Source organism: Diaporthe citri (genome assembly GCF_014595645.1).
Source record: "Diaporthe citri strain NFHF-8-4 chromosome Unknown scaffold_5, whole genome shotgun sequence".
NCBI lineage: Eukaryota > Fungi > Ascomycota > Sordariomycetes > Diaporthales > Diaporthaceae > Diaporthe > Diaporthe citri.
Genome location: NW_025064850.1, coordinates 2,703,331 through 2,729,019, shown reverse-complemented (window position 1 = coordinate 2,729,019; position 25,689 = coordinate 2,703,331). Strand labels below are relative to the sequence as shown.

At 49.8% G+C, this 25,689-nt stretch overlaps 10 protein-coding genes across 10 annotated transcripts; 6 read left to right on the top strand and 4 right to left on the bottom strand.

Annotated features, from left to right (window-relative positions):
• Nucleotides 1–3,473: 3,473 nt before the first annotated feature.
• On the top strand, nucleotides 3,474–3,959 carry INS49_011372 (uncharacterized protein; the record flags this gene model as incomplete). Its single annotated transcript, XM_043172090.1, has 3 exons — nucleotides 3,474–3,506; nucleotides 3,575–3,830; nucleotides 3,880–3,959. 3 exons carry the CDS (start codon nucleotides 3,474–3,476, stop codon nucleotides 3,957–3,959), a joined length of 369 nt encoding a protein of 122 aa, XP_043023835.1.
• Nucleotides 3,960–4,342: 383 nt separating this feature from the next.
• INS49_011371 (uncharacterized protein) lies at nucleotides 4,343–5,310 on the top strand (the record flags this gene model as incomplete). Its single annotated transcript, XM_043172089.1, has 2 exons — nucleotides 4,343–4,378; nucleotides 4,471–5,310. The coding sequence occupies 2 exons, from the start codon at nucleotides 4,343–4,345 to the stop codon at nucleotides 5,308–5,310; spliced, it is 876 nt and encodes a 291-aa protein (XP_043023834.1).
• A 1,005-nt stretch (nucleotides 5,311–6,315) lies between these two features.
• INS49_011370 (uncharacterized protein) lies at nucleotides 6,316–8,764 on the bottom strand (the record flags this gene model as incomplete). The annotated part of the gene is made up of 5 exons (XM_043172088.1): nucleotides 6,316–6,713; nucleotides 6,776–7,488; nucleotides 7,541–8,023; nucleotides 8,094–8,171; nucleotides 8,247–8,764. The coding sequence occupies 5 exons, from the start codon at nucleotides 8,762–8,764 to the stop codon at nucleotides 6,316–6,318; spliced, it is 2,190 nt and encodes a 729-aa protein (XP_043023833.1).
• Nucleotides 8,765–13,389: 4,625 nt separating this feature from the next.
• Nucleotides 13,390–14,468, top strand: INS49_011369 (uncharacterized protein; the record flags this gene model as incomplete). Its single annotated transcript, XM_043172087.1, has 3 exons — nucleotides 13,390–13,637; nucleotides 13,831–14,057; nucleotides 14,113–14,468. 3 exons carry the CDS (start codon nucleotides 13,390–13,392, stop codon nucleotides 14,466–14,468), a joined length of 831 nt encoding a protein of 276 aa, XP_043023832.1.
• A 1,200-nt stretch (nucleotides 14,469–15,668) lies between these two features.
• Nucleotides 15,669–17,298, top strand: INS49_011368 (uncharacterized protein; the record flags this gene model as incomplete). Its single annotated transcript, XM_043172086.1, has 2 exons — nucleotides 15,669–16,303; nucleotides 16,368–17,298. 2 exons carry the CDS (start codon nucleotides 15,669–15,671, stop codon nucleotides 17,296–17,298), a joined length of 1,566 nt encoding a protein of 521 aa, XP_043023831.1.
• A 392-nt stretch (nucleotides 17,299–17,690) lies between these two features.
• INS49_011367 (uncharacterized protein) lies at nucleotides 17,691–18,965 on the bottom strand (the record flags this gene model as incomplete). The annotated part of the gene is made up of 1 exon (XM_043172085.1): nucleotides 17,691–18,965. One exon carries the CDS (start codon nucleotides 18,963–18,965, stop codon nucleotides 17,691–17,693), a length of 1,275 nt encoding a protein of 424 aa, XP_043023830.1.
• A 946-nt stretch (nucleotides 18,966–19,911) lies between these two features.
• On the top strand, nucleotides 19,912–20,786 carry INS49_011366 (uncharacterized protein; the record flags this gene model as incomplete). The annotated part of the gene is made up of 2 exons (XM_043172084.1): nucleotides 19,912–19,952; nucleotides 20,030–20,786. 2 exons carry the CDS (start codon nucleotides 19,912–19,914, stop codon nucleotides 20,784–20,786), a joined length of 798 nt encoding a protein of 265 aa, XP_043023829.1.
• A 299-nt stretch (nucleotides 20,787–21,085) lies between these two features.
• INS49_011365 (uncharacterized protein) lies at nucleotides 21,086–21,345 on the bottom strand (the record flags this gene model as incomplete). Its single annotated transcript, XM_043172083.1, has 2 exons — nucleotides 21,086–21,109; nucleotides 21,196–21,345. 2 exons carry the CDS (start codon nucleotides 21,343–21,345, stop codon nucleotides 21,086–21,088), a joined length of 174 nt encoding a protein of 57 aa, XP_043023828.1.
• Nucleotides 21,346–21,785: 440 nt separating this feature from the next.
• Nucleotides 21,786–22,534, top strand: INS49_011364 (uncharacterized protein; the record flags this gene model as incomplete). The annotated part of the gene is made up of 3 exons (XM_043172082.1): nucleotides 21,786–21,848; nucleotides 22,051–22,387; nucleotides 22,527–22,534. The coding sequence occupies 3 exons, from the start codon at nucleotides 21,786–21,788 to the stop codon at nucleotides 22,532–22,534; spliced, it is 408 nt and encodes a 135-aa protein (XP_043023827.1).
• A 1,132-nt stretch (nucleotides 22,535–23,666) lies between these two features.
• Nucleotides 23,667–25,088, bottom strand: INS49_011363 (uncharacterized protein; the record flags this gene model as incomplete). Its single annotated transcript, XM_043172081.1, has 4 exons — nucleotides 23,667–24,056; nucleotides 24,119–24,750; nucleotides 24,820–24,887; nucleotides 24,952–25,088. The coding sequence occupies 4 exons, from the start codon at nucleotides 25,086–25,088 to the stop codon at nucleotides 23,667–23,669; spliced, it is 1,227 nt and encodes a 408-aa protein (XP_043023826.1).
• Nucleotides 25,089–25,689: the final 601 nt, after the last annotated feature.

Below are 25,689 nucleotides of genomic sequence, written 5' to 3'. Positions count from 1 at the left end.
AAATATTAACAATTAAACAATTTAATTAAGCGATTTAAGTAATTTAAGCACTTAAAACGTTTAGGTATATTTGCACTTAAATACTTGCACTTAAATACTCGCACTTAAATACTTACACTTAACTTATTAAAGTAATAGCTATAAAGTACTTAGCCCCTTATAGCCCTTTAAAGAATAAGATATTTATATTAACTAAGCAATTTAATTAGCTAAGCAATGATTTAAAGGAAAAACATAATTTTAAAGTGTTTGCATATATATATATAAAAGATTGCTAATATAAAAATAATATATATAAGCATTATATGCAATATGCTTATGCAATAAATGCATTGCAAGCAATGCATAAATTTAAAGATATAAGGTTTAAACTAGTTTTATTAATAATAGCTATTAATTAACGCCAATTAATTACCAGCTAGTAATTACATGCCTTGCATATAAATTATTATAATTAGCTTATAATTAAATAAGGAAAGGTTGTAACTTTGCTATAACTTACCCTTTATACCATAGCTAAATTAATTATATATTTTATTTATTTATTACCAACTATATAAAAGCTAAATTAATAAATTTTATATATATTTTTATTTATTAACTTAATTAATATTAAATAATTTCTTAATAATTCCTTATATTTAACTTTTCTTTTTTATTTAAATACTTTATTTATTAATCTTTATAATTTATTTTATTTATTTTTCTTTTATAATTAATTAATCTTTATTTAATTATAAAGATTAAATAAAATTAAGCTTAAGTTAAATTAAATTAAGGTATATTATAAGCTAGAAATTAAATAATAATATTATTAATTTAAGGATTTAATTTAATCATTATTTAACTTAAGCATTATAAATAATAAAAGCATAAGTTTATAAAATATATTATAAATAAAATATTTATATAATAAAAATAATAATTTATATTTTATTAATTAACGTAATTAAGATAATTTATTATATATAATTATTAAAATAATTAACCTTTAACCCCTTAATAATAACTTAAGCTTTTTTATATACTTACTTTTTATAAGTATTTAATATAATTAAATAAATGCATACCTTTAATTAATTTCATTAATTAATAAATTTAAACTTAATAATTTTATGTTTAATTTAACTTCTTTTTCTTATATACTTTTTAAAAACATATATTAATTACTTAATTAAAGATTATTAATATAATTATAAATATATTATAAAGAAATAATAATATTAAATATAATAAATATTATAAGTAATTAACATTAAAGCATTAATAAGCAAGGGTTATATATAATAATATATAATTACTTTTAAATAATTTATAGCTAAAGAAAGATTTTATAGCTTATAATTATAACTTTCTTTCCTTTTAAATAGCTAATTTAAATATAATTAATTTATTATTAATTAATATACGTTAATTTAATTAATAATATTTATATTTATATTTATATTTATATTTATATTTATATTTATATTTATATTTATATTTATATTTATATTTATTTATATTTATATTTATATTTATATTTATATTTATATATTATATTTATATTTATATTTATTTATATTTATATTTATATTTATATTTATATTTATATTTATATTTATATTTATATTTATATTTATATTTATATTTATATTTATATTTATTTATATTTATATTTATATTTATATTTATATTTATATTTATATTTATATTTATATTTATATTTTATTTTATATTTATATTATATTTTATTTTTATATTTATTATATATTATATTTAATATTTATATTTAATATTATATTTATATTTATATTATTATTTTAATATTTATATTTAATTTATATTTTATAATTTTAATTATTTTAAAATAAAATAAAAATATTAATTATATATAAAAAATAATATATAATTAAATAAAATTTTATATTAGTAATTATTTATTTTTTATATATAATATTAATTATTTAATATAAATATTATAATTTAATTATAATAATTTTTTTATTAATAATTATTATTATTTATAATAATAATATAAATTTATTATTTACTTATTTTATTATTTATAATTATTTATAAATAATTATTATTAATATTAATTAAATTAATATATATTAATTATAATAATAAATTAATTATATTTAAATTAATTATATAAAAAAATTATTAATTATAAATTATAAAACTTTTTTTAATTATAAAATATTTAAAAATAATTATATATATTATATATAATTTTTTATTTATTATTATTATTATTATTATTATTATATTATATATATTATTATTATTATTATTATTATTATTATTATTATTATTATTATTATTATTATTATTATTATTATTATATTATTATTATTATTATATTATTATTATTATTATTATTATTATTATTATTATTATTATTATTATTATTATTATTATTATTATTATTATTATTATTATTATTATATTATATTATTATTATTATTTATTATTATTATTATTATTATTATTATTATTATTATTATTTATATTATTATTATTATTATTATATATTATTATTATTATTATTATTTATTATTATTATTATTATTATTATTATTATTATTATTATTATTATTATTATTATTATTATTATTATTTATTATTATTATTATTATTATTATTATTATTATTATTATTATTAAATAATTATTAATATTTTATTTTATTTAAAGTTTATATAATTCTTTTATTATTATAATTAATATTAATTAAATTAAAAAGCTTAAATATATAATAATTAAAGTTATTTAAATAAAAAATATTTAATTAAATCTTTTTTATTTAAATTTATAATTAAAATATTAAATTTTAATTATTTAAATATATAATTATATATATAATTATAAAAAAATATTATAAAAATAAAAAAATTATAAAATAATTAACTTTTATATATTTTTTATTATTTTAATAAAGTTATATAAAGTAATAAAATATATTTAATAATATAAATATTTTTATTATTTTATAAAAATTAAATTATTTTTAATAAAAAAATTTAAGAAATATATATTTTTATATATAAATAATTAATTTTAAATAATTATAAGTATTATAAATATTATAAAAAAGGGAAAAAAAGAATATTAAAATATTAAATAATTTTTTTTATTAAAAAAAAGTAAGTTTTACTTTTATTTTTATATTTTAAATAATTAGCTCCTTTACACTTATTTATATGCATTTACAGGGGCGTTAATTAATTAATCGTGTATTATTTCATTATTAACTATTTAGGTATGTGATTTAGTGGTATGCCCGTAGGGGTGCAGGGGGTTTTTGGAAAGTCGGCGTTATCGCGCACCATAACCTCGGTGCACAGGCCACCTGCTCCCGTGAGTTTGCTGTAGCGCGAGCTCACTCAACCCACGGCGAGGCCCTTCACCAGCGACTTGTTTTGTGTTTTAATCCTGCGTGTTAGTCATCGAAGTGTTGCCTCAATCCTCCCGTAAGAGGAACAAGCGATGCCTCCGCCAATCGAGGAAGAAGAAGAGATTGTATGCTGCTTCTAGAAATGCACCCTTGATTTACATAGAGCAAATGCCTTGGCTGACCGTCGCGTCAGGATCCGGACGAGGGTTCTTCTTCCGATCAGTTGGCCAGTGATGAGACTGTCCTCAACAATGCAGACGTTTTGATTGATCCATCACGAAGTGTTCAGAGCAGAGTGTCCCCTGAACGTGTCGTCAGTGATATCCCTCTTGTCACCAGCGATATTCAACCAACCAAGGTGACTGCCCCCGCATCCGTATCCCAGGAACTGAGTCGCCGGGAAACTGGCATTAAAACGCAAATCACCTCCAAAGAGGTCCAACTACGGCGTAAGTACCGTCTTCGTTTAATATAGGGATTGCGCTGAACTCGGTGTAGGTGGCGGCGAAACGGAGGAGGGGCAATCCAAGAGTTCTGCCTTGCGTCTACTGCGCTCGTCGACTGGCAAACGATCCTAAATGGGCATGCCACGATGCACTTGGTATGGAACGGCAATTTCTTTGTTTGCCTAATTGGCCAATATGAAATGTGGCCGGTTCTGGTGGTCGTGGGTTATGTAGAAACTCGTGTCTGATCGAAACTCTTGTCTACCAGTTTCTCAAGACGGGAGGCCTGGATATACTGGTAGCAGGTGAATCATTCCAACCATTATTTGTGGTGATTGAGAGCATACTGACATGGCGATGGCTCTAGATGCAGCGAGTGTGTTGGATCACACGTGTCATGCTGCCTTGTGAGTGAACCCCGGAGAGATAATCCCGTATATATAGCTAGAAGGACATATAGCTCATTTGACGTGGACTAGGTACCGCCCAAGGCCGTGGGGCCAGTCAAGGCTCTCATGAGAGCTGCTGAGGAAGTGAACAACCACGATGGCGTGAGTAACCAGAGCAGGGCGGCCGGGCTGGCCGTTGTCCTGCCGCCAAAGGAACATATATCAACATCAGCTAACCACTTCACAATCTCCAGAGTCAGAACATCGCCGTGCTGGCTGCGTATGAAGCGGCCATTGGCCCAGCGCTTCGCGCCATGGTCGGTATTGGTCTGCAATCCCCAGCAAAAGTCAATGAACCGAAGAAGAGGAGCCGGCTGCCGACAAACAAGAAAAAAGACAGCGACAGTAGAGACCACAGCAAGGGACATGGGGCAGCACATGGGACGCTGGCACAAGCATCCGGCAATAAGCCTAATTTGAGGGAGAGCAGTGCGCGGATTGTGGCTGACCACGAGAGTAACGGCCCTCAACGCGTAAATCCGGACCCGGAACGACTCACTAGCCCGTTACGAACAGATCAAGGGCGAGAGACTCCAAGTCTGGATTCCGATGCCTTTTTGAAGAAGGAAAGACAGGCTCTTCGACGGCGGAAAGTCGAGGCGCTCGAGTCTTTGGCACACACAGCGGCACTGTTTCTAGCAGAGTTCATGGATTTCAGACAGGGACGACAGGATCCGCCAGCGACCACATCACCGCCACCGGAACCACAGCAGCACCAAGATGATCCTGGGGCAGGAGAGGCATACGCGGCAGCTGCAGCAGCAGGGATAGCTGCGAGCCTTTTCCGGCCCCTGAGTGAGGAAATCGACCGCGCCGGCTACAACAGCAGCGGGAGCGAGATGGAGCAGCTTAGTAGCAGATACGACAGCAATGATGATGATGATGGCCCGGGAAAGATACCCGGCGAACCAGAAGGTGGTATGGACATGGACAATAGGGAAAGTCACGGGACGCCTTCCGACCCGCTTGCTAGCTTGAGGAATGGAGCGGATGCGGATGCTAGCGAGCCTGGAGTTAAAGTTGAAGAGCATTGAGAGGAAAGATATCAGCAGTCTAGTCTGCTGCCAGGGGAATCCTGAAAATACCTACGCATTTTGGATGTTGAAATCATAGGAGCGCAGGCAACAGCAAGAACATGATGCTTGACTTATTCAATCGTGTACCAAATCCAAACTATAGGACACCCCTATCACTGCATACAGCTCATACAATACCGAAGTAGGTCTCGGTATACCCATCTCCTGACTGACCACGCCAAGACCCATTCTTCCCGAAATGTCCTCACCTACTTTGTGACACTGACTACCCTACCCATTCCTTCCTTGCATTTTTGATATGACAATCATTCCAACATAGGAACAACACCGTTCTGGTGATACAGGAGAACATACCTGGCAAGCACCCAGTTGAGCAATGGATGTTAGGGCTATGACTTGCGTCATCTGGACAAGAGACCCGGTAAGAACTTCGCAGAAGGAAAACACGCGATGTGGCTTGTCGCGGGCAGATGTCCCGCGGATAGTTGTCATGAAAGTGGGTGCACACTTGAGTTGGAGGGCCCAGCTCTACTTTGGACAACATGATCCCAGCGCCTTTCAAGGTCGATCACAGCTTTGTGCACGAGCAAGCAAATCACATCCATATATGCCGTCTGCTCCCTGAGAACCGGTGACTTGAACTATCAACACACGTACTACTGAAGTGACCAGCAGCACCATTTTCTACATCACCAAGCGCCCTATTCTTGAATGAAAACATTTGAATATTGACATTGCGTACAACGCACGCACAGCACGCGTGTGCCTTCTTTGCGCGCTCACATCACCCAATGAGATTCTCGAGAAAGAAGAAAAGCATAACAACCCGTTCGTCGCGTCTCTGTTCCCTTCTAGTATGCAATATGTCTAAAACCGCGACTTGCCGTCTTTCTGCCCGTATTCTGCAAAAGTTTATCGCCGCGTCCCCAAGTATACATGATGATATGTTTCCCAGCCATCTCAGCTTCGCCCATTGTAAATGGTCGTCTCGCACAGACACCCTCAGTCATCCTGGTTGCCCAGCGGCTGATACCTCCCGCTTCTGTTGGACACGCTGCCCGACCGCGCGCGGGACTGCGAACGGCCGACGACCCTCGACAGCCAGCCGGCCACGCCGCCCTCCGCCTGCCCGGACTCGTACTGAGGCCGTCCGTTGACAAAGTTGACTGCTGGGGGGTCAACATCCAGGCCGGGGAACGGTTGCTCATCCGCCAGGAGCGGCCGGCCGCGCATGTCGAGGGACGGCACAGGGGAGCCCGCGCGCACATGAGAGCCATCGACCGGCCCGAATGCTGGGGTACCTGCCGAGGCAGGGGTGCCGATCGTCGTCGTCGCGTCGCCGAAGATGGAGTTCATGTCCTCGAGGCGGACGCCGCTGGTCTCGGGGTAAATGAAGTATACTGTGGTGTCGAGTTAGCATCAAATTTGGGCGGGCCATGGGGCTCGCAGCAGGGCTCCTTACCAATGACAAAACTGGCGGCGCAGAAGAACGCGTGCACGAGGTAGAGACGCCATTGAATCCACTCCTGCAGGACGGGAGTCATCTCTCCTACTAGCCAGTTAAACGCCCAGTTGGTCGCAGTCGAGAGTGACGCGCCCTTGGACCGGATGCTCAGCGGCAGGATTTCAGGCGGGTAGAGCCAAGGGATTGGGCCCCACGAATAGCCAAACGCAGCATTGTAGATCATGACAAAGATCACGACCAAGGTGGGCGTCGCCCTGATATCAAGGAAGATGAAATACGAGATCAATGACAGAGATATCGTCATGGCAACCGCGCCAGAGAGCAGGATGACCCGACGACCCCATGTGTCGACAATGTACCACGGTGGGATTGTGGACAGGAAATAGGTGATGCCGTTGATACCAGTCATGAGCACTGCATCGTGACCAATCCACCCGGCAGATTCAAACACGTAGGGCGCATAGTACGAAATGACGTTGATGCCGTTGAGCTGGGCCAGACCCTGCGCGGACATGGCGATGAACACACGGGTCTTGTAGCGGCGGAACATATCGCTGTACGTCCTCTCGCCCTCCTGGCGCTGGAGCAGGACGTTCATCTTGATCTCACGGAATTCGTCGCGGGCCTTGGGGTTGTGTATGTCACCGCCGCCGTAGAGGTTGGCGATGACCACAATACCCTCCTCGTCGTGGTCGTTGTCGAGAAGCCATCTGAGTTGTGTTAGCAAGACGCAGCGAGTGGGGGCATTGGGGTCCACAGTACCTTGGGGATTCGACAATGACGAGACTTCCAATCCCGAGCAGGCCACCCATGACGCACTGCATGAACAGAGGCACTCGCCACGAGGCGTCACTCTCTATGAAGCCACAGAAGTAATCAACCCACACAGACGTCGTGTACCCAATGATGTTCCCTGAGAACTCTATGCACGCCAGCTTTCCGCGGTTGTGGGGCGGCGAGATCTCGGATTGGTAGACTGGTACGATGGTCGACAGAGAGCCAACGCCCAAACCAGCAATGATTCTGCCCAGCATCATCATAGGCATGCCTGTCGCGAAAGTCTGCAGGGCGCCACCAATGAAGAAGACTATGGACCCGTAGAGGATCGTCCGTCGACGGCCGATAATATCTCCGATCTTGCCCACCAGCAGCGACGATATCAGCGCACCGATCTCGAGGATGGCGACCATGGTGCCTATCTCGCCTCTCGAGGGCTGGTGAAAGTAATCACGGAAGTACGGGCCCCTGGGGGAGAAGACGCCGGTCAGCTACGAGGCTTGGAGGAGGGGGGGGGATGTGGGAGATAAGGTCCTACGTGATAATGCCCGACATCACGCCTTGGTCATATCCAAAGAGGAACACGCCTAATGATACGAATATACTCGTGAAGTAACTGGCAAGTTTGGATCGTCAGCATTCTGGGTCATATCACAGGCATGGCACGCGCGAGGGCGCGGCGAGGACCTACATCAGGGGCTTCCCCGTGAAGCCCTTTGAGCTAGGCATGATGGTAGAGATAAGGCGTGCGGCCCTGGACGGTCTGCGGGAGATGGGCTCGGGGATCTCTATTGCCTCCTTATTAACGACGCCAGCCTGCCCCGAGGAGTGGCGGTGGGAGCGGCGTTGGTGGTGGTTGGGGTCCTCGTGGATGCGGACGTGCTTCTTCTCCTTGTGGGGGTGGTTCCTTGGGAGGTGCTTCAGGCCGGCGAGGGCGGATTCATCGAGGGTGTCGTTGAGCCTGGCGCGCAGAGGGTCCTCGGCGTCGATCTGCTCGCCAATGTCGCCGGTCGAGACCCAGCTCTCGGTGTCGTCGTCCGAGTCGGAGCCGGGCTTGTCAACGCGGTGGCCGGAGTGGTGGGCTCCCAGGAATGACGTCGATTCGTCTTGGTTGTGTCGCGAGGCGGAGCCGGAGGAGGACTCAGCGAGGGTGCGGAGGGGGATGTTAGACGACGGGCGGGTATTTGTCCTTGAGGTTGAGAAAGGCATACGGCATGACCCTCTTTTGTCAACAAAATAAAAAAACCGGCTGGATGCTGGATTGGGGGGTTGGGCGAGAGGAGCGAACGAATGACACAGCAAAGGCGAGAGAGGCTAGCTCGGCGTCTGACTCTGGACGGGGCCGTACAGTGGCATGTACTATGCTATCAGATCAAATCGGGTCGGATCAGACCAGGAAAAGTTGCAGTTGCCGTACGGGAAGTCCTGAGGGAAGGGGGGCGGGTGCAAGGGCAAAGTGCAATGCTATCGGCGTTGCAGCGGAGGTGCAGTGTTGCGGTTGCGGTGAACAATCGTACGTAGCTTCTTCTCAGCTGTCCAAGATCCCCCCGGACCCTATTGACTTGACACGCCCGTCTTCTGAAGGTTCAAGGATGCTCGCCCAGAGCCAGAGGGTTTTGGGCCCATAATAGTGCATGGCAATCCGCCGATCTCACAGCCGGTTCGATACAGAGGTACGCCGATCCACCGCCTGAGCCCGGTGCGCCCCCATGTAGCTTTGATCATTTCCACCCGCGCACACTCTATTTGCAGTACAGTACTAAATGAGACGAGGTGCATTTCCTTCGACCCCCTTTTCTTCCAACAGGCCGAGAGCAGAGGCCACTGAGGAGTCCTTTCAGCCTCATCAAGGTCCCTGGACTGACCGTGTGCGGCTGTTTAACCAAAAAAAAAGAGAGAGACCTGGCCTGGCCCGGCCCTGCTTGACCCGGTTGTCCACACGTCTAATCGTGAAAGCTGTTGGCCCTGGCATCGATCCTTTGTCTACCGTGCTGCGCATCCATCCAAAACCTGGCCCACCCGTCCGTCCAGTTGTCCCGTACCTAGAGCTGTGTGGTGCTGTCATCGCTCCACAGTACTCTCTCATCTTATCTTTTGGGCCGAGGGCCTGTAGGCCCAGTCCTGGAGCACTGCACAGTACCGGTTAGACATCCTACCTAGGTATCCATGCTGATGGGGGAAAATCCACCATCGTGGCGCCCTCCCAGCGCAGGGGATCGCGCGAACAGAGTTTGCACCGGCCGTCCTGTTTGTGCGGTACCTCGACGGTTCCTCGCGGCGTTCCAGGCGAACAACTGACTGACTGCTCATCGGGCTGGCTGGCTTCACTGTGTGCTGCATGTGGAGTCTCGCATGCCCAAGAGTCAGGCAGATGACCTCGAGTCCGGGGAAATGTGTAAGAGCGGCTGCCCACGAGACCCTTTTTTTACTCCATCTCCCCTCTTTCTTGCCGGCAATGGGCCTGTTGCGTTCGAGATCACAGGTTGGCAGCGCCGTCAACCCCAGACCCAATGACGCCACCCCGCATTCAACCCTTCAGGGTCCAGGCTGCTTCGGGCTCGATTCTCGTCGAAAAATAAAAAAAAACCCACCCCGTCCTAACCCACCTTGCCGCCTTGCTGGGACATCACGCACGATGCATCGCCTCGCATCGCCAAAGATCTCGAAGGAACCATCACGATCCTTCCGCGGTTACGGCGCTGAACCGAGGGAAAAAATATCCGTCCACAGGACTTACGAGCGAGTGAGATCTTGCGTGTAGTACCTGCCACACTTTGAGTCGTGATACGGGCCTCCGTTGCTCAGCTGAGGGTAGACACAGCCTAGTGAACAGGGCCAGTACTGCCGCAGCTGACTTTGGAGCCTTGCGCCCTGCAGCTTGAGTGCGCGCACACCACACCTGGCGATGAGATGAACTGTCGCGTGAGATCCGATGGGACGGACAGAGACTCGGGTCTTACTAAGACAGCGAACTTCCTCCAGTTTCACACTCACGAAGCTGCGTCTTCAATCCAAGCCACAATATTGATACTCTACCGCCAACTTCAGCCATTGGTGCTGACAAACTGTGTTGCGCTGAAAAGTATGATTCTCGTATGCTCTTAATTTTTTGGATAATCGATGCCCTTTCGCCCCAGCGAAAAAGCACTCCTGGAGTTCACGGGATATTGCTAGGCAAATCACCTATCTTCAATGGGCACACTATGCCAAAGCGTCCAGTGTGAGGCCGAGGGTAAACGAGCAGAGTGTCCCAGCCCGAATCGGGAAATCCGAGAGCTGGGCGTGCTGTGTAAGGCAGCTATATCACGAAGGACCGGATGCTGATCTCCCTCAACCTTCTTCAGCAAGTCTCTGGAATGTCTGGCCATGTGCTCTCATTTCGACGTGAGTATTTCGACGCCTGCATGACATCTGTCTGCCATATCTTAAGTGTCGTCAACACGCACGACTTGCACAAGGACCTGCGGTCTACGTTCTTGGTTCCGTTTTCGCTGCCAGGAGGAAATCTGCGGCCGTCCCCTACACACCAAACAATTCAAGGACCATCTACGCAACAGAAGCCGGTTGTGAACTGCACTATCGCGGTGAATGCCAACCGTTGAGTCGTCCTCGGGTAGGCGCGCCGTTCAGAAGGGGGGCTAGCCTCGGGTCGGAGCCAAAGACTCGAGATGGGCGTCGCGGAATGGGAGTCCTCGGAACGGCAGCCAGCTAGGGACTAGCACACCGCCCCAGGGGACGCGTTCACCACCTAGATAGAGCGAGCTTCATCTCGGCCGTTGCGTTGAAAGATGAATAGCATGTGGCAAACGGCTAGGCCCGCGCCTGCAATAACACCAGTGGTGAGGAGACGAGCGAGCATTGTCTTCAGCTTGGACGGGCTCTGCAGCCGTGCAGTGATCAGCAGCCAGCAAAGTCGCCAGAAGGCAACGAGTGGTTGCGAAGGCACGGGACCTCTCGAGCCAAAACAGGATTCAGCGCCCAGCCAACGCAGCCGAGAGCGAAAGTGCGCGCCGTCGTGGCAGGCGTAGGTGCGTGTGGCTGTGGCTGAAACGACACGGCGGCCCTGCGGCCCCAGATTCGGGCTGCAGGTTGGCAGGCCTGGCAGGTTGGCTGCATGCGCCTAAGCTATATTTGCGTGCGTGACTAGCGGGAGGGAAGAAGAAGCTCGGACGAGGGATTCGGCCATCAGACTGGGCCTTGTGTTGGTGCCTGTCGGGGTGACGGATGGCAACATGAAGGGAGATGCTATAAAGGGCAGCGGGGGTGAGACGAGCCCCGAGGCTAGGGCAAACCAAGGGTTTAAATATCCGACGTGGGACAGGGTGCAGTATCCCCATCTCTGCGGGTGCTCGATGTGCGACAGTAAATGATAATTCCAAGGTGAAGGTGGCGGTCCTTGACGGGATCTTGGCGCCACCGTCCCTTGCTTCTGTCAGCCGGAGTCGAGGGGCAGGTAGTTGGCTTCCGAGACACTTCGAGCCCGAGCTGGGAATGCCGTGATCGAGTCTGACTGAGGCTGAGGAGCTCCCTTGGCTTGCACGGGGCCACGCGGAGGGTCGAACATGAGCATGGTGAGGCACAAAATACCTGCTTGCCCTTGCTGCCTCCCATCACGGGAAGGTAACATCGGCGAGTGCAGTGTGAGTACCGACGGGCAGGGCGGTCATCGAGTCGGAGAAGGAGAAGGACGGTCGTCCAAACTCGGCACAAGTCAAGGTCAAGATGTGCCCAGGGATGGTGTCGCGGGCGCTGTCCAGCCTCACGGCCATTTCAACCAGCTCATCATGCATGAAGGTCAAATCAAATCAATGGTCAGTGCTTCTGTCGGCCGCGGGATGCTCAGTCATGCTGGATATTATGCTGCTTGCCAGGCATTAATACCGTAGTTATAGTTAGATCGCCAACCCAAATCCGGGATGGGCGAGCGACGAGCGCACACCTGCGAAGGCCCATCGATCCCGTCGCATCGCTGCTGTTAGCGCTGGCAGAGCACACAGTCAGTCTGCTGTTTCAAACTTGCTTATATCTAATCAGGTACCCACCTGCCGCCCGCCCGCTCCCTCACCACGCCTCTCCAGCCATCGTCGACTGCATTCCAAGGCTGGCAGCCGTCCAAAACAAAACGCCCGTCCCTCCCGCCGGTGCGCACTGATGTCAGTGTCACTCGCGACACAGGATCGTCAACCCACACACCATTGCCATCCAGCCAGGCGCCACTGGTTGTCCAGAGTCTTGCTAGGCCCAGCATAATCTTAAATTCTTATTTCCACAACCAAGGTCAATCCCCCGACGACGACCTCCGCGTGCAACTCGCCAGGCCCCCGTCGGCCCTCCAGCGGCCCAATCACGCCACCCGGAATCCGCCCAGGTAACCTTGGTGGTGGAGCCCCCAAGCTCCTGCCACTAAAAACACAACAACCTGCCCAGTAAAAAGAAGGAAGGCGCCTCCTGTTGTAGGTTCCTTCCAGCCTTCCCGCGACCCACCCCCCAGTTGACGGGCAAGGACACTCTCCCACCGCCTTGCTCGGGCCAAAAGAACGACTATTCCACCTGGTTATTCTACTGTGCACACTCAAGCCAACGTTCGACTAGGAGATTTTCCGGTTATCGCAGTGGCCACAACCAGTCAGGAGGTAACCGATTGATCATACTATTGTCAACAAATCGGTTCGGAGGTGTCTGGTGATCCCGCCTTCGACCCGCGATTACGAGATCACCTGGTTATTCCCACTCACCGCCGGGCAAAACGAGGATACCGACCTTCTCGCCGTCGCGACAACATCCCATCCACCGCCAATCGCCCTCCTGGCTGACCGACCTCGAGAACCGACGCAATGGGCTCGACGCAATTTGGGAATTTCGGCAATTTCTGTCGCGATTCCACGCTCCCGGTGTGCAACTTGCTCACCAACAGCCACGACCAGACCGGAGGATGGGGCGGCTGCGAACTCACGGGCATTCCACTGAGCGGCGGGAGAAGGCTGGGAAACCTGGGGTCGATACTACTATGTGGCATCGCAATTGCTACGGCCATCTACCTAATTCTGCGCTCTGAGCGCAAAAAGGCGGCTGTCGGAAGGAGGTACGTTGATTGTCCGGGTAGAATTTCAGAGAATGGCAGAAACGAGGGTAGGAGAAGGCAGGAGGGTAGAGGCATCAGACTGAAAGAGTTCCAACTCGGATTCAGTCTCTGCACTCCTGCCAAACTCCTAACTCCCTCCGTTGGCCCTCTCGCTTCCCTCTCTGCAGGTTCGCGTTACTGACATCGATTCTAGGGAAATGCAATTATTCCTCGTCGGTTATATCGTAATTTCAATCTGCGAAATCTTCACGGTCGGAGAGTTCCCGCTAAGCTCGACGGTTCGGATAGCCTTCACTGGTATCCACATCGGCTTCATCATTGCGACCACCTGGATGCTGATGCTCAACGCCGTCGTCGGGTACCAAATTCATCGACGACGGTACGCCACTGTCGCTCGGCCTCATCCTGGCATCTGCAACCGTGCTGCTGATTGGCACGGGCTACATTGCTCTCGACACGGGATTCAATTGGACAGGCAAGTTCCAGTCGAGCTACGAAGGCCCCAATTACCGAAACATTGCGCTGTACGTGCTGTACCAGCTGGCACCATTGATATTCCTCGTCGCCTTCTACGTCCTCGAAACCGTCCTGGTCTTACGAGTGCTGGGCGAGACAAGGCCCATGGTCTACCTCACTCTGGCCGCTGTCCTCTTTGCACTTGGCCAAATCTTCAACTACGCGATTAGCCCGCACATCTGCAACGGAACCGACGGCAAGATCGATGGCGCATTGTTCCAGACCCTCTTTACTCTACTTTCGGTGGTCATGGTCTGGGTTTTCTGGTCCTCTATCACGGAAGATGACTGGCCCATGCCTGCCAGCTATCCATAGACAATGTGTCGTGATGCGACAAATTTGGAAGAGTTGAGCGAAGCCACTCACCTAATAACATAATGTCGAAATGAGTTCTTTTTTTTTTTTTTTTTAGATAGCACATGACAGCAGCATACCCATGATGAAATTTGGCGATAGCACTCGAAATGATACACCGTTCAACAATATGATACGGGCCAACTCAAACGTGGAGTTACCTCGTGCAAAACATTTCTCAAAATGCAGCATGACCTCCCGAAGACTCGCAGTAACATCGAAGAGCATCGAAGAGCTCTTCCGAGGCGCAGGGTCGTGCCCATGCACTTCTACGCAATTTGTGATGACATGAATCCCAACCGATAACCCAAGGATACACACGGGTGAGAGGAATTCGAATCTTTTGCACATGGGAGGGTATCCTATGACAGACTATCCCAGGGGAAGATATCCTACGGCAGCATATCTCGTAGCAGTCTATCGTACAGGAGGATGGATGTCCTGTGGCGAGTGATACCACAGGATGCCTATTCACTGCAGGTCGTGACCAGGGAGGTTGTCTTTCAAGCAATTGATTCAATGTTACCCTCGCCTCTAAGTATGCTCTGCTCATTGTGAACATCTCCAAAGATACGTGTAGGTTCCAACAGGACTGGCGTGAGGTACGACAACGATCAAGATGCTGTTGAAGGCAGGTACTGAGCCTATCATTCAGATTTACCCCGGAGAAGAAAGTCTGGATTAAAAAGGACAACTTAAAAGTCTTGTAGCAGAACTGACACTGCCCATGTACACAAGAGAGCATGTGTTCCTCCCTTTGGGTGAAGCCGTTCATAAAAAGTAGGGGCTTTTATTTGGGTGAGACGTCATTGGCCGTCGTTGACTTATCCGTCTAAAATGTGCAGTTCGTAGTGCTGTATGGTACCGGGTACATCCCGCCCCACTTGCAAGCAACCGCCTCCAGGGCCGATCTTCTCGCAGCTCGTCCATGTGCACGCCCGCAACCTTCCTCAACATCGCCGGCGTCGTTCTTTTTTAGCACTTTCCTTGATTCTCTGCTTTTGATTACTAAGACTGGAGCGTTCAGTGATCGGTCCCCTACGATGGAAGATTCAGAGACGGTCTAGACAGCCGCCTCAAACCCCGCGGAAACCACTCCCTCCACCGTGTGCGCGCCAGCACGCGCCCTTGCGACTGCGACACCCCTTACCCAGCGGCGACATGGCCGACGATAGCGACGGCGAATACATCGAGGGCCTCTCTGATGATGACTTTGCCGATCACCAAGTAACGAGCGGCCAAGGCCACACCCACGGCGCTGGTCCCAGCGACGCCAGATCCCAACGGGGCGCTGCCGCCGCCTCCCGTAGCGGCCGCGGCCAACGACAACGTGGGCACAAGAGCAAGCACGGGAAGCGCGCGGCTTGGGAGGAAGGGAAGTTCACATGGGACGTCCCAGAGGATGATGAGGGCAACGTCTCCCTCACTGCCCTTCTCGAGGCCGAGAAGCGACGCCGCCTGCTGCGCGACACGACCCCCTTCCAGCGCGGCATCATACGGCACATGGTCTTGGTCCTGGATATGTCCTTTGCCATGCTCGAGAAGGATCTGCTCCCGAATCGGTACATACTCATGATGCACTACGCCGTGGACTTCGTGAGGGAGTACTTCGAGCAGAACCCCATCTCGCAGCTGGGCATCATTGCCATGCGCGACGGTGTCGCCGTGCACATTAGCGAGATGAGCGGCAACCCGGCAGACCACATCGACTGGCTGAGGCACTGGGAGAAAAAGTTCGAGCCTAGAGGCAACCCGAGCTTGCAGAATGCCCTGGAGATGTGTCGGGGCGATCTTTTGTAGGTTCCATGTTCGTCTTACCCTGGTCTAGAGGTTCCCAACTGACATGCTGGGTCTATCTAGTCACGCGCCCTCCCACGGAACTCGCGAAGTCCTCATCGTCTACGGCGCTCTTCTCTCCAGTGACCCTGGTGACATACACGACACCATCGAAAGCCTGATAGCAGACCAGATACGGGTGTCCGTCGTCGGCCTCGCTGCGCAGGTAGCCGTCTGCGCCGATCTGTGCTCAAAGACCAACGGAGGCGATGCCAGTTGTTACTCAGTCGCGATGCACGAGCAGCACTTTCGTGAATTATTCCTGGCCAGTACCACCCCACCGGTGACCCGACAGACGGAGAAGAGCAATGCCAGCTTGCTGATGATGGGGTTCCCTTCACGCACGAAAGCCGAATACTATAAAGGATCTGCCGACGCAGCCAAAACAAGTGGAGGCCCGAAGGATGGCGTGGACGGCGCTGGGCGTACCCCCAGCGAGAAGAAAGACGCGATTAGCTTATGCGCCTGTCACAACAAGCCCTGCCGAGATGGGTACCTCTGCACGCGATGTTCAACGAAAGTGTGCCGTCTGCCAGCGGAGTGTCCCGCGTGCGGCCTAACGCTGATTCTCTCGACCCATCTGGCACGATCCTACCACCATCTCTTCCCCCTGCGGAACTGGGTCGAAGTCCCGTGGAGCGAAGCCGACAAGTCCGTCGCGTGTTATGCCTGCTTGACGCATTTCCCCGAGGCACCGAAATCGAGAGGCAAGGGCAGGGAGCTTCCAGAGAAGACTGCAGGCGACAAGGTCAAGGGCATCAGCGAGAGCGGCCGATACGCTTGTGAGGTGTGCGGCAACCACTTCTGCATCGACTGCGACGTATTTGCGCACGAGATTGTCCACAACTGCCCTGGGTGCCAGAGCGACACCCGAGCAGCAGCTCAGATGGAGGCAGAAATGGATGCAGCCGAGAATGGCGTCACGCATGCCAACGGAAACATGATCTTGGATTAGAGACCGAGGAAGAAGAGAGAAAGAAAAAGAAGACTCCAGTGCGGGTTCCCGAGGAACAGAGAATATTTTGATACCATTTTGTAAGATACAGGTATAGGAGTCTGGATCATATCCCTCGGCGTTCTGGGCGAAGCAAAACCCGACTACTTCACGAGGCGCTGGATAGAGCCTGCTTTTGATGCTCCGGGGTCACGATGTTGTAATCATACATGAGAGGGCAGGTCTAATGGATAGACGAAGGACGAGCGGAAAACGGTTTTTGAAAATGGACTAGGTCCAAATTGAAAAGAATGAACTATTAAAAAAAAAGCTGGTGTGTGCTTCAATCTCGCTACTGCTGTATGCTACTGCGTGTGCTGCCACGCATGGGATCAAGATCATTCGCGTCAAAATCACAAATTTCCCCTGTCCGCCTGCTCACGCTCGATCGCCTCGAACAAGCTCCTGAAGTTGCCCGCTCCGAAGCCGTCGAAGGAGTTGCGCTGGATGATTTCGATGAACACGGTGGGCCGGTCCATCAGCGGCTTCGTGAACAACTGCAGCAGGTACCCGCCCTCGTCGTAGTCGATCAGGATGTTCAGCCTCTGGATGGCCTCGAAGTCCTCCTGCAGCTCCCAGCTCCTCTTCTCCGTCTTGAGCCTCATGCAGACCGTCTCGTAGTACGTGGCGGGCACGTCGATGAACTGCACGCCGCGTGCCCTCAGGGCGGACACGGTGGACAGGATGTCGGGCGTCTGGATGGCGATGTGCTGGACGCCCGCGCCCGAGTTGAAGATGACGTACTCCTCGATCTGCGACCTCTTCTTGCCGAGTGCCGGCTCGTTGATCGGCATCTTGACGACCTCGTTGGAGCTCGACATGACGATGCTCTTGAGCGCAGAGAACTCGGTGCAGATCTGGCTGTCATCGACGGACCAGAACCGGTGGAAGCTCAGGCACCGCTCGTAGAACTCGCACGCCGCCACCATGGCGTCCCAGTCCTGGTTGCCGACGCAGTGATCGATGCGGGCCATCTGGACGTCCGGCAGGGCGACCGTGGCAGTGGGCAGCTTCGCCTCACGGAATCCGGGGAGGAAGATGCCCTTGTAGCCGTTTCGGCTGACGAGCGTGTGCGTCGTGTCGCCGTATGTGCGAATCACCGCAGTGGTCACGGAGCCGGCGTCGCCCTTGTCACTCAGGACAACCGGGGGCTGGACGGACTCGGCGCCCTGAGCCACGGCGCGGCTGTACACGCCTTCCACGGAATCGACCTCGAAGGCGACGTCCTTGACGGCATCGCCGTGTCGCTCCAGATGAGCGTGCATCTCGACGAGGAGGGCCTTCTCGGCCTTTGAGATGGGCTCATCCTCGGGGAGGTGGACGGCCGAACGGATTGGGGACGTGAACACAAAGCGCACGTCGCCATTGCCGACGACGTGGGATGTGAAATACCGGCTCCCCGTCTCAAGGCCTCGGTAGGCTATCGGCTTCATGCCGAAGAGAGTTGAGTAGTATGCGGCGGCCTGTTTAGCGTTGCCTACCCACCAGGTCACATGGTCGTAGCCATTGAAGCTGGGGAGGGGATGGCGGACAGCATAGTCCGCATCTGTGTGTGTTGACGTAGCGCTACCATTGTTATGGTAGGCTACCGAGTTTCGTGGGCTGTCATTGATGGCAGACGGGCTCATTATCACTCAGAGTGGTTCTCTGTAATATGCCCGATATCAATCAAGGTAGATAGATGTTTGTAGTTGGCAGGGGAAGAGTGAGGAACAAAGGAGCCAAACCAAGTTTAGCTGCTGAGATGAACACTTGTGGAAGCTTGATGGAATAGAACAATGGCCGCAGATGTCCAGGCCAGGTAGTGGGTGAAGAGCAGCACGTATATATTCCTAAGCGATGGTAGGCCCGGGAAGCTGGCAGCAGCTGTGAGCGCTCGCCCGCCCGGCCTGGCCATCATAAGCCGACGTTTCGAGTCCGGTATACCCGCGAGCGGCATAGTCCAAGGACTCACGCCCTGTGACTATGACGACTCAACGGCTTGCATTCAAACAAACTCTATCGAGTTGCTCGACACTTACAGGCCGTTCCGTCCTTTGACGCGGAGCGCGGAACTGGCCCGACAGGCGAGGGTGCCCTGCAGCAGCCGTCGCAAAGCGAGCTATCCGACGGTTGCCGCGCTCGGAATGTCCAATCGGCCCCTCCAACTCCAACTCCTAGCTGGTCGGATTACTGCAGCGAGAGCAACACTCGCCTCCCAGGACACGCCGGAAGTTTAACGAGTAGTCTGTCCGTCTTGAATAAGTTCTGGAACAAGGAGAGTGGAGCAGGCGTGCTGTCCAGATCGACTTATCTGCGATTATTCGACTGCAAATAAGCTGAACATTCCACTTAACCGTTGTTTCCAGTCATTGATCGCTGCCATTGCTGAGCGGTCACCACGTTCCTGACGTCTCCAGTCCTTCAATACTGAGTCGAGCTCTCAAGATCGCCGCATCCATCTTGTATCGCACAGATAGAGCTATCGTTCGAGGTGTTGCGGATCTGCTTATGCTCAACTTGACGAAACCTGCTCTGCAAGGTGCCCCGGAGTGAAGTCCCAAATTAACCGTCTGCTGGGAACCGCTTGCCACGATGGCTTCTGTTTCCCTAAGCACTCGAGATCTCAACATTCTGTAAGCTGTGCTGGATAGCTCGCCGAGCTTTCCCACTGATCAAGTCATATAAGAGGCTGACCGCGACAAAACAACAGGGAGAAGATCCAGGACCCCGAATTTGACCCTTCCCAAGTGGTCCAGGTGGACGAGACCCTGCCCAAAGATCCTCATATCACCGATGTTACTGAATATGAGCGGATCGCGACGGAAGAACGGCGGTTGATATTGACAGTCCAGCAAGCAGAGATCCAGCTTGCTGGGCCGGGACCAAAGACCGGTCTTGATTTCCTGAAGACGTATGAAGAGTGCGTTGCTGGCTTGAGTGAGCTGGTGTCGACAAATCCGTCATACGCCAGCGCCAGGAACAACCGGGCACAGGCGACTCGTCGCCTACATGGTGATGGCATGCTCGTGTCGGGTCTAGAACCATCCGACAGTCCCCTTGTTGTTGATTGTGACTCAGATGAGAGACGGTCTGCGGCTCGACGAACACTTTGGGACCTTGACACCTGCATCTCGCTCCTCACCCCGAGCGGCTCTTATCCACGCTTGTCCCGGCAAGCAGCACGAACCTTGTCATCAGCACACACACAGAGGGCGGCAATCTACCACCAGACATCGAAGATGTTGGCCAAGGGCGGTGTGCTGAATGTCGACCAGGAAAGGGCCGAGGCTGGCTGGGAGAAGATAGATTTCGAAGAGGCCGCTTCGCGGGACTTCGCTTTGGGCGGCAGATATGGCAACGAAGTGGCCAAAGGTCTTGCGGTCAGCACAAACCCCACGGCTAAGCTCTGCGGGCAGATGGTGCGGGAGGCGATGAAGAAAGAGTATGGCCCAGCCTTCAGCGGATGAGGCAAGCAGATCCACAGGCACCCAGGCACAGACCAAGCTGGAGTGCAAACCAGCCAAGTAAGGACTGTTCTCTCGAGGCTCAAGCGTATCGAAAAGGGGTAGTGATTTGCCGAATGATAGTTAAAACGTGGGCGTATGCGCCTCGATAACTGGCGTCTTCGTCGACGGTGTCACTGGTGTAAGACGTTGCGCATCTCATCTGAGACGATCAAGCCCAGATCTCCCTCGTACGAGGATGTCAGTCCTGACTCATGAAAGAGGCCAGAATGAATCGATCCCAGCGTTGAGTGGTTTATGAATTATGCTTGGATAGACCCGTTCTCCTGTACAGGGTCAGAATGTGATTATAGCACATGTGAATTTCAACGGGGCATGGCGAGCCGGGAGTCATCATGAGGAGAAAGCACACATGCCTCAGACCAGCGTTGATTGTCTCAGACGTCGACCTGCCCTTGTCCTTCTCCTCGCGGTTGATCCTCGTTGCTGCTGCAGACAACCCAATGAAGAGAGCAAAGATCGGGTCAGCGACCTTGCCGATGATGTAGGTCGGAGCCGGCATTGTTGGTGATGTAGTCTTGAGTGATGAATGCGTGTGTTCTTGGGAAAATTGCCCTCGAGGTATCATTCCCAGAAAGGTGCTCGTCGATATACCCAGGTTTTGGGGTAGTGGTTGCGCCGGTTGATGGACTACGAGATCGTGCAGACAGTGGGTGTGGGTGGTATGGACGAACACAACTGAATGAGAAGCTTTCCCCCATCTCTCCATACAGAGCTCCGGAGCCTCAAAGCTGCAGCGGCAGGGGCTTGGCCCAGGGTCGAGTTGCCCAGTCACCCACTTTTCCTGACTAAGAAATCACGGGACCTGGGTGTCTTGGCGCCATTCAGCCCACAACCGCTGAATTTTCTCGCCTAGACTCCAGCGCCCGTCAAGATTCCGTTATCGACGACCAGCAACCATCCACACTTCATACCCCCGTTGACGACCCGACCGACGCCAAAATGAAGTTCCTCAAGGTTGGCCGTGTTGCCATCATCACCCGTGGCCGCTACGCCGGAAAGAAGGTGAGAAACTCGACACCCCGATTTGTTTGGCGCGAACAACGATGCGGAGCGACGGGGCTTGGGAAATATGGTGGGGATAGGAGGATATGGGAGCCGCGATGACCTCAGGAGCTTGGGACCGGCGCAATTGGGACATGCGGTACACGTCCAGTCCGGTAGTAGCAGAAGGCTGACTTAGGTTCTTTTCTTTCCCGCAATCCAGGTCGTGATCATCCAGCCCGTCGACACCGGCAACAAGGCGCACCCCTACGGCCACGCCCTGGTCGCCGGCATCGAGCGCTACCCCAGCAAGATCACCCGCCGCATGTCAAAGGCACGACAGGAGAAGCGGTCCAAGATCAAGCCCTTCGTCAAGGTTGTCAACTACAACCACCTGATGCCCACCCGTTACACCCTGGAGCTCGAGGGCCTCAAGGGCGCCATCACCTCCGACACCTTCAAGGAGGTCAGCCAGCGCGAGGATGCTAAGAAGACGGTCAAGAAGACCCTGGAGGAGCGGTACACGAGCGGCAAGAACCGATGGTTCTTCACCCCTCTGAGTATGTCAAACCCACACCGAGACGGAGTACCAGCCCGGGACCCCCTAAACACTTGGGCGGGAGCGAGAACGCCACGACACGATGAGGGACAAGGACAAGACGGCAGCGAGTACGATGCTAACGCGGACTTTATCAACAGGATTCTAGATTATTTCTTCCTTGATTTCGGCTGGGCGGGGGCGAAATGGTATGGATGTACACAGCATCAAATCAAAATTCGACGGCATTTGAAAAACTGCACTGCGCTTTACGACCCGAGTCTCATGATGACCACACGGAAAGAAAGGTCGACTTCGTCCCTTTTTGGCGTTCTTCTTGTCGGGGGAAAAGACAAGTGTGACGGCCCCGTCATATCACCATGGAGTGTGTGGATGGAAAGGTTGTCCGTGGCTAGCCACGAGTCGTAGTCAAAAAGAATAATAACTACGGCGTCTGGCTCATGACATACGTTTTTGACCCGTTGCAAGCGAGGACGCAAGTGAGGCAGCCAAGAGAGCGGGAGTCCGGCTGGGGCCACCTCTGGCCCGAGAAGCGGCCACCAAACCTACGAAGAGATCATGTGAAGATACGAGTCTAAGCCTCCTTGAAAACGCAAAACAACACAGTTTCTTCCTGCCGAGTGTGAACATGTCGACCCGGGACTGTTGCGCTCCCACGGCAGTTGTGACTCCTCCAGGGCGAAGCCTATTGGCCACAACACCAGCTGCCGAACGCTCTTTTGCTGTGGATCTGCCGAGCCCAAAAGACGTCAAGTACGTTCGAGACGACTTGGCCCAACCGAGTAATGTGCTCTAGGTATGTCACTGTGGAATTCATGAAGTGATTTTCGGACTATTCCGCACAAGCCACTTTCCAGGAGCCAGGTAGTAGATTTCAATCATTACCTTTTCAATTAAGTCGTCTTGCTATGCTATTCATAGCTTCTATTGAGTTCATGGAGCAAGCCAGCACCCGGAAGAGTCCGCGTCTAGGTACCACATGAACGAAGCTTGTCTTTTATGCGATAGATGACCAGTCTACGACCGTCCTCCGCCCGGATCAAATGCCACCAGATCCAACCAGGTGTGAGACATATACGACCCTCCTTTAGACTCCCATTTGTAATTTGCCCAGAGATGATGACAGAACGAATGAATGGCAAATATGTACGTGAGAAGCTTTGCTTCCGTCGACAAGCCGGCAGGAAGACGCGTGAAGCGCGAGTTTGTAGACGTGAGCATTAAAACTTTTAAGGTTGTACTCGAAAAGAGCTACCCGTGGAGGCGGCGATTGGAGCGTTTTATGAGCCCAGCGAGCTCACCTTGTTGGCAGCCGCGCTCCAGAGCTCGTTCGCGCTTGGAACGTCTGGGACGTAGCCCGGGGCGTACGTTGGGGCCAGGCCGCCAAACAGCACGAAGATCAAAGTAACCGCAGACGCAATGACAATGATCTTGCGAAGCGCCGGTCGGTTGTTTCCGAACTCGGCCCACTGGCGACCGGCCTCGTCGGCGTAACCCTTGAGCTGGTCGTATCCCAGCTTGTAGTAGACCATGCCAGCAAGAGCAATGCTGTAGCCGAAGAACTGAAGGCCGGTAACTTGGGTTCCCCAGATCGCAATAGAGGCGCACACGAGCAGGATGTCCTTGAGGACACCGCAGAGGGTAAGGACCAAGGAAGAGGTCTTGCCAATCTGTGGACGTGTATCAGTGAGCCGCCAGCTGATTGAGGGGCCAGTGGGTGCGATGAACTTACCAGGAACACAACGGAAACGTTGAGGAGGAATGCGACCAGACCGTTCAGGAAGAGGGTGAAAAGACCAACGTGGTAGACCTCTTCCATGGACACCTTGGGGACCTCCCAGAAAATAGCGACCAGGAAGTTCATCACGGCGCACACTGGGGCGAAGTAGTAGAGCGAGACGAGAGGGTCCATCTTGTACTCGGCAGAGCTCAGGAGCCGCTGGACCATCGTGAGACGCATGGCCTCGAAGATGATACCCGCGATCTGGAGCAAGAAACCGAACATGACGAACTTGATCTCGCCAATCGAGGCAATGATGACACCGACGACGATAGCGGATACGTTTAGGAAGACCTTCAAGCTGGGCTGGCTGATGCCCATGGACCAGCTGCAGAGCAGGACAGCCACAGGGGTGGTGGCCTTGAGCATCTGGATGAAGGCGACTGACAGGTAGAGGTAGGTCAGGTTGCCGCAGATCAAGCTCAAGCTGAACATCAGGCCGATTGGCACGATTGCCCTAAGGTAAACCCGACCCGTCATCTTGACAGTCTTGCGCCCATCGAGAAGCGTGGTGTATCGGGCCAGAATTTGCGTCATAAGCGTCGCAAAGGTCAGATGGTAGGTTGTGAGGATCACAGGGTAGTCTGCAGAGTCTCAGAGTCAGCCATACGGACCAGGGAGCTGTCAAGGTTCGTTATCATGATGTGACCTACGGAACTCCAATGTGTCCAGGATCCATTTGTTGAACAGAATGACCGAGGAACTCAAGCTGATCCAGACACTACGGCCATCTGCCCGTCAGCCTCGTTACTTGAGCGAGCGTGTCCAGTGGTGGCTCAACCTACACGACATAGAGCGCTGGGTGGATGGCGGCCTTTGCCGGCTCCGACTTTTGCGCCTCGGGATTGACAGTCGGCAGGACGGGAGAGTCTTGCTCTCGCGTCACCTCGCCCGAGACGCGCGTCTTCTCGTCGACACCCATCTTGGTGGACTGAGCGACCTTTGGAACGGAATAGTAGAGAAAAGGGGGTGTCTGGTCAAGTTGCGGTGTCGCTGTTGCAGAGAGACGGCGTCACAGTACAAGGTCGAGACCACGACAGGCAGAAAGAAGAGAAGTTTGTGTAACGAGGGGGACTGGTTTGGTCAGATGTGAGACCGGGAGAGGAAACCCTCGAGCTGCGAGACAAGGTGGCCGGTCGGAAGATAAACTTCAACAGTCGGGTACGGAGCCGTGCAAGGTCAATGCGCTCGCAACTTGGCTGGGTGAGGCTGATGGAGGAGACCTGGAAATAGGAGGATGGGAATGTGGACGCGGACGTGGGAAGAGGAGGGTCGGAGGCACAGGCGCAGATGAGGGCGAAGGATGATACCGATAAGGCTCATAAAGTTTAGCCTGGGGTGGCCCCAATCAAGCTGGCGGGCGGGTAGGCTGGTAGCGTCGCAGCACCATAATAAGCTGCCAAGAGGGTGAATCTTGCGGCGATCTGGCCAACGAGGCCAACCTTGGAAAGGCAGGAAAAGGGCGGGAAAAAGGGGCTGGCCGCAACAGGGATGGCTCCATTGTTTTTCCCACCACGGCCCCA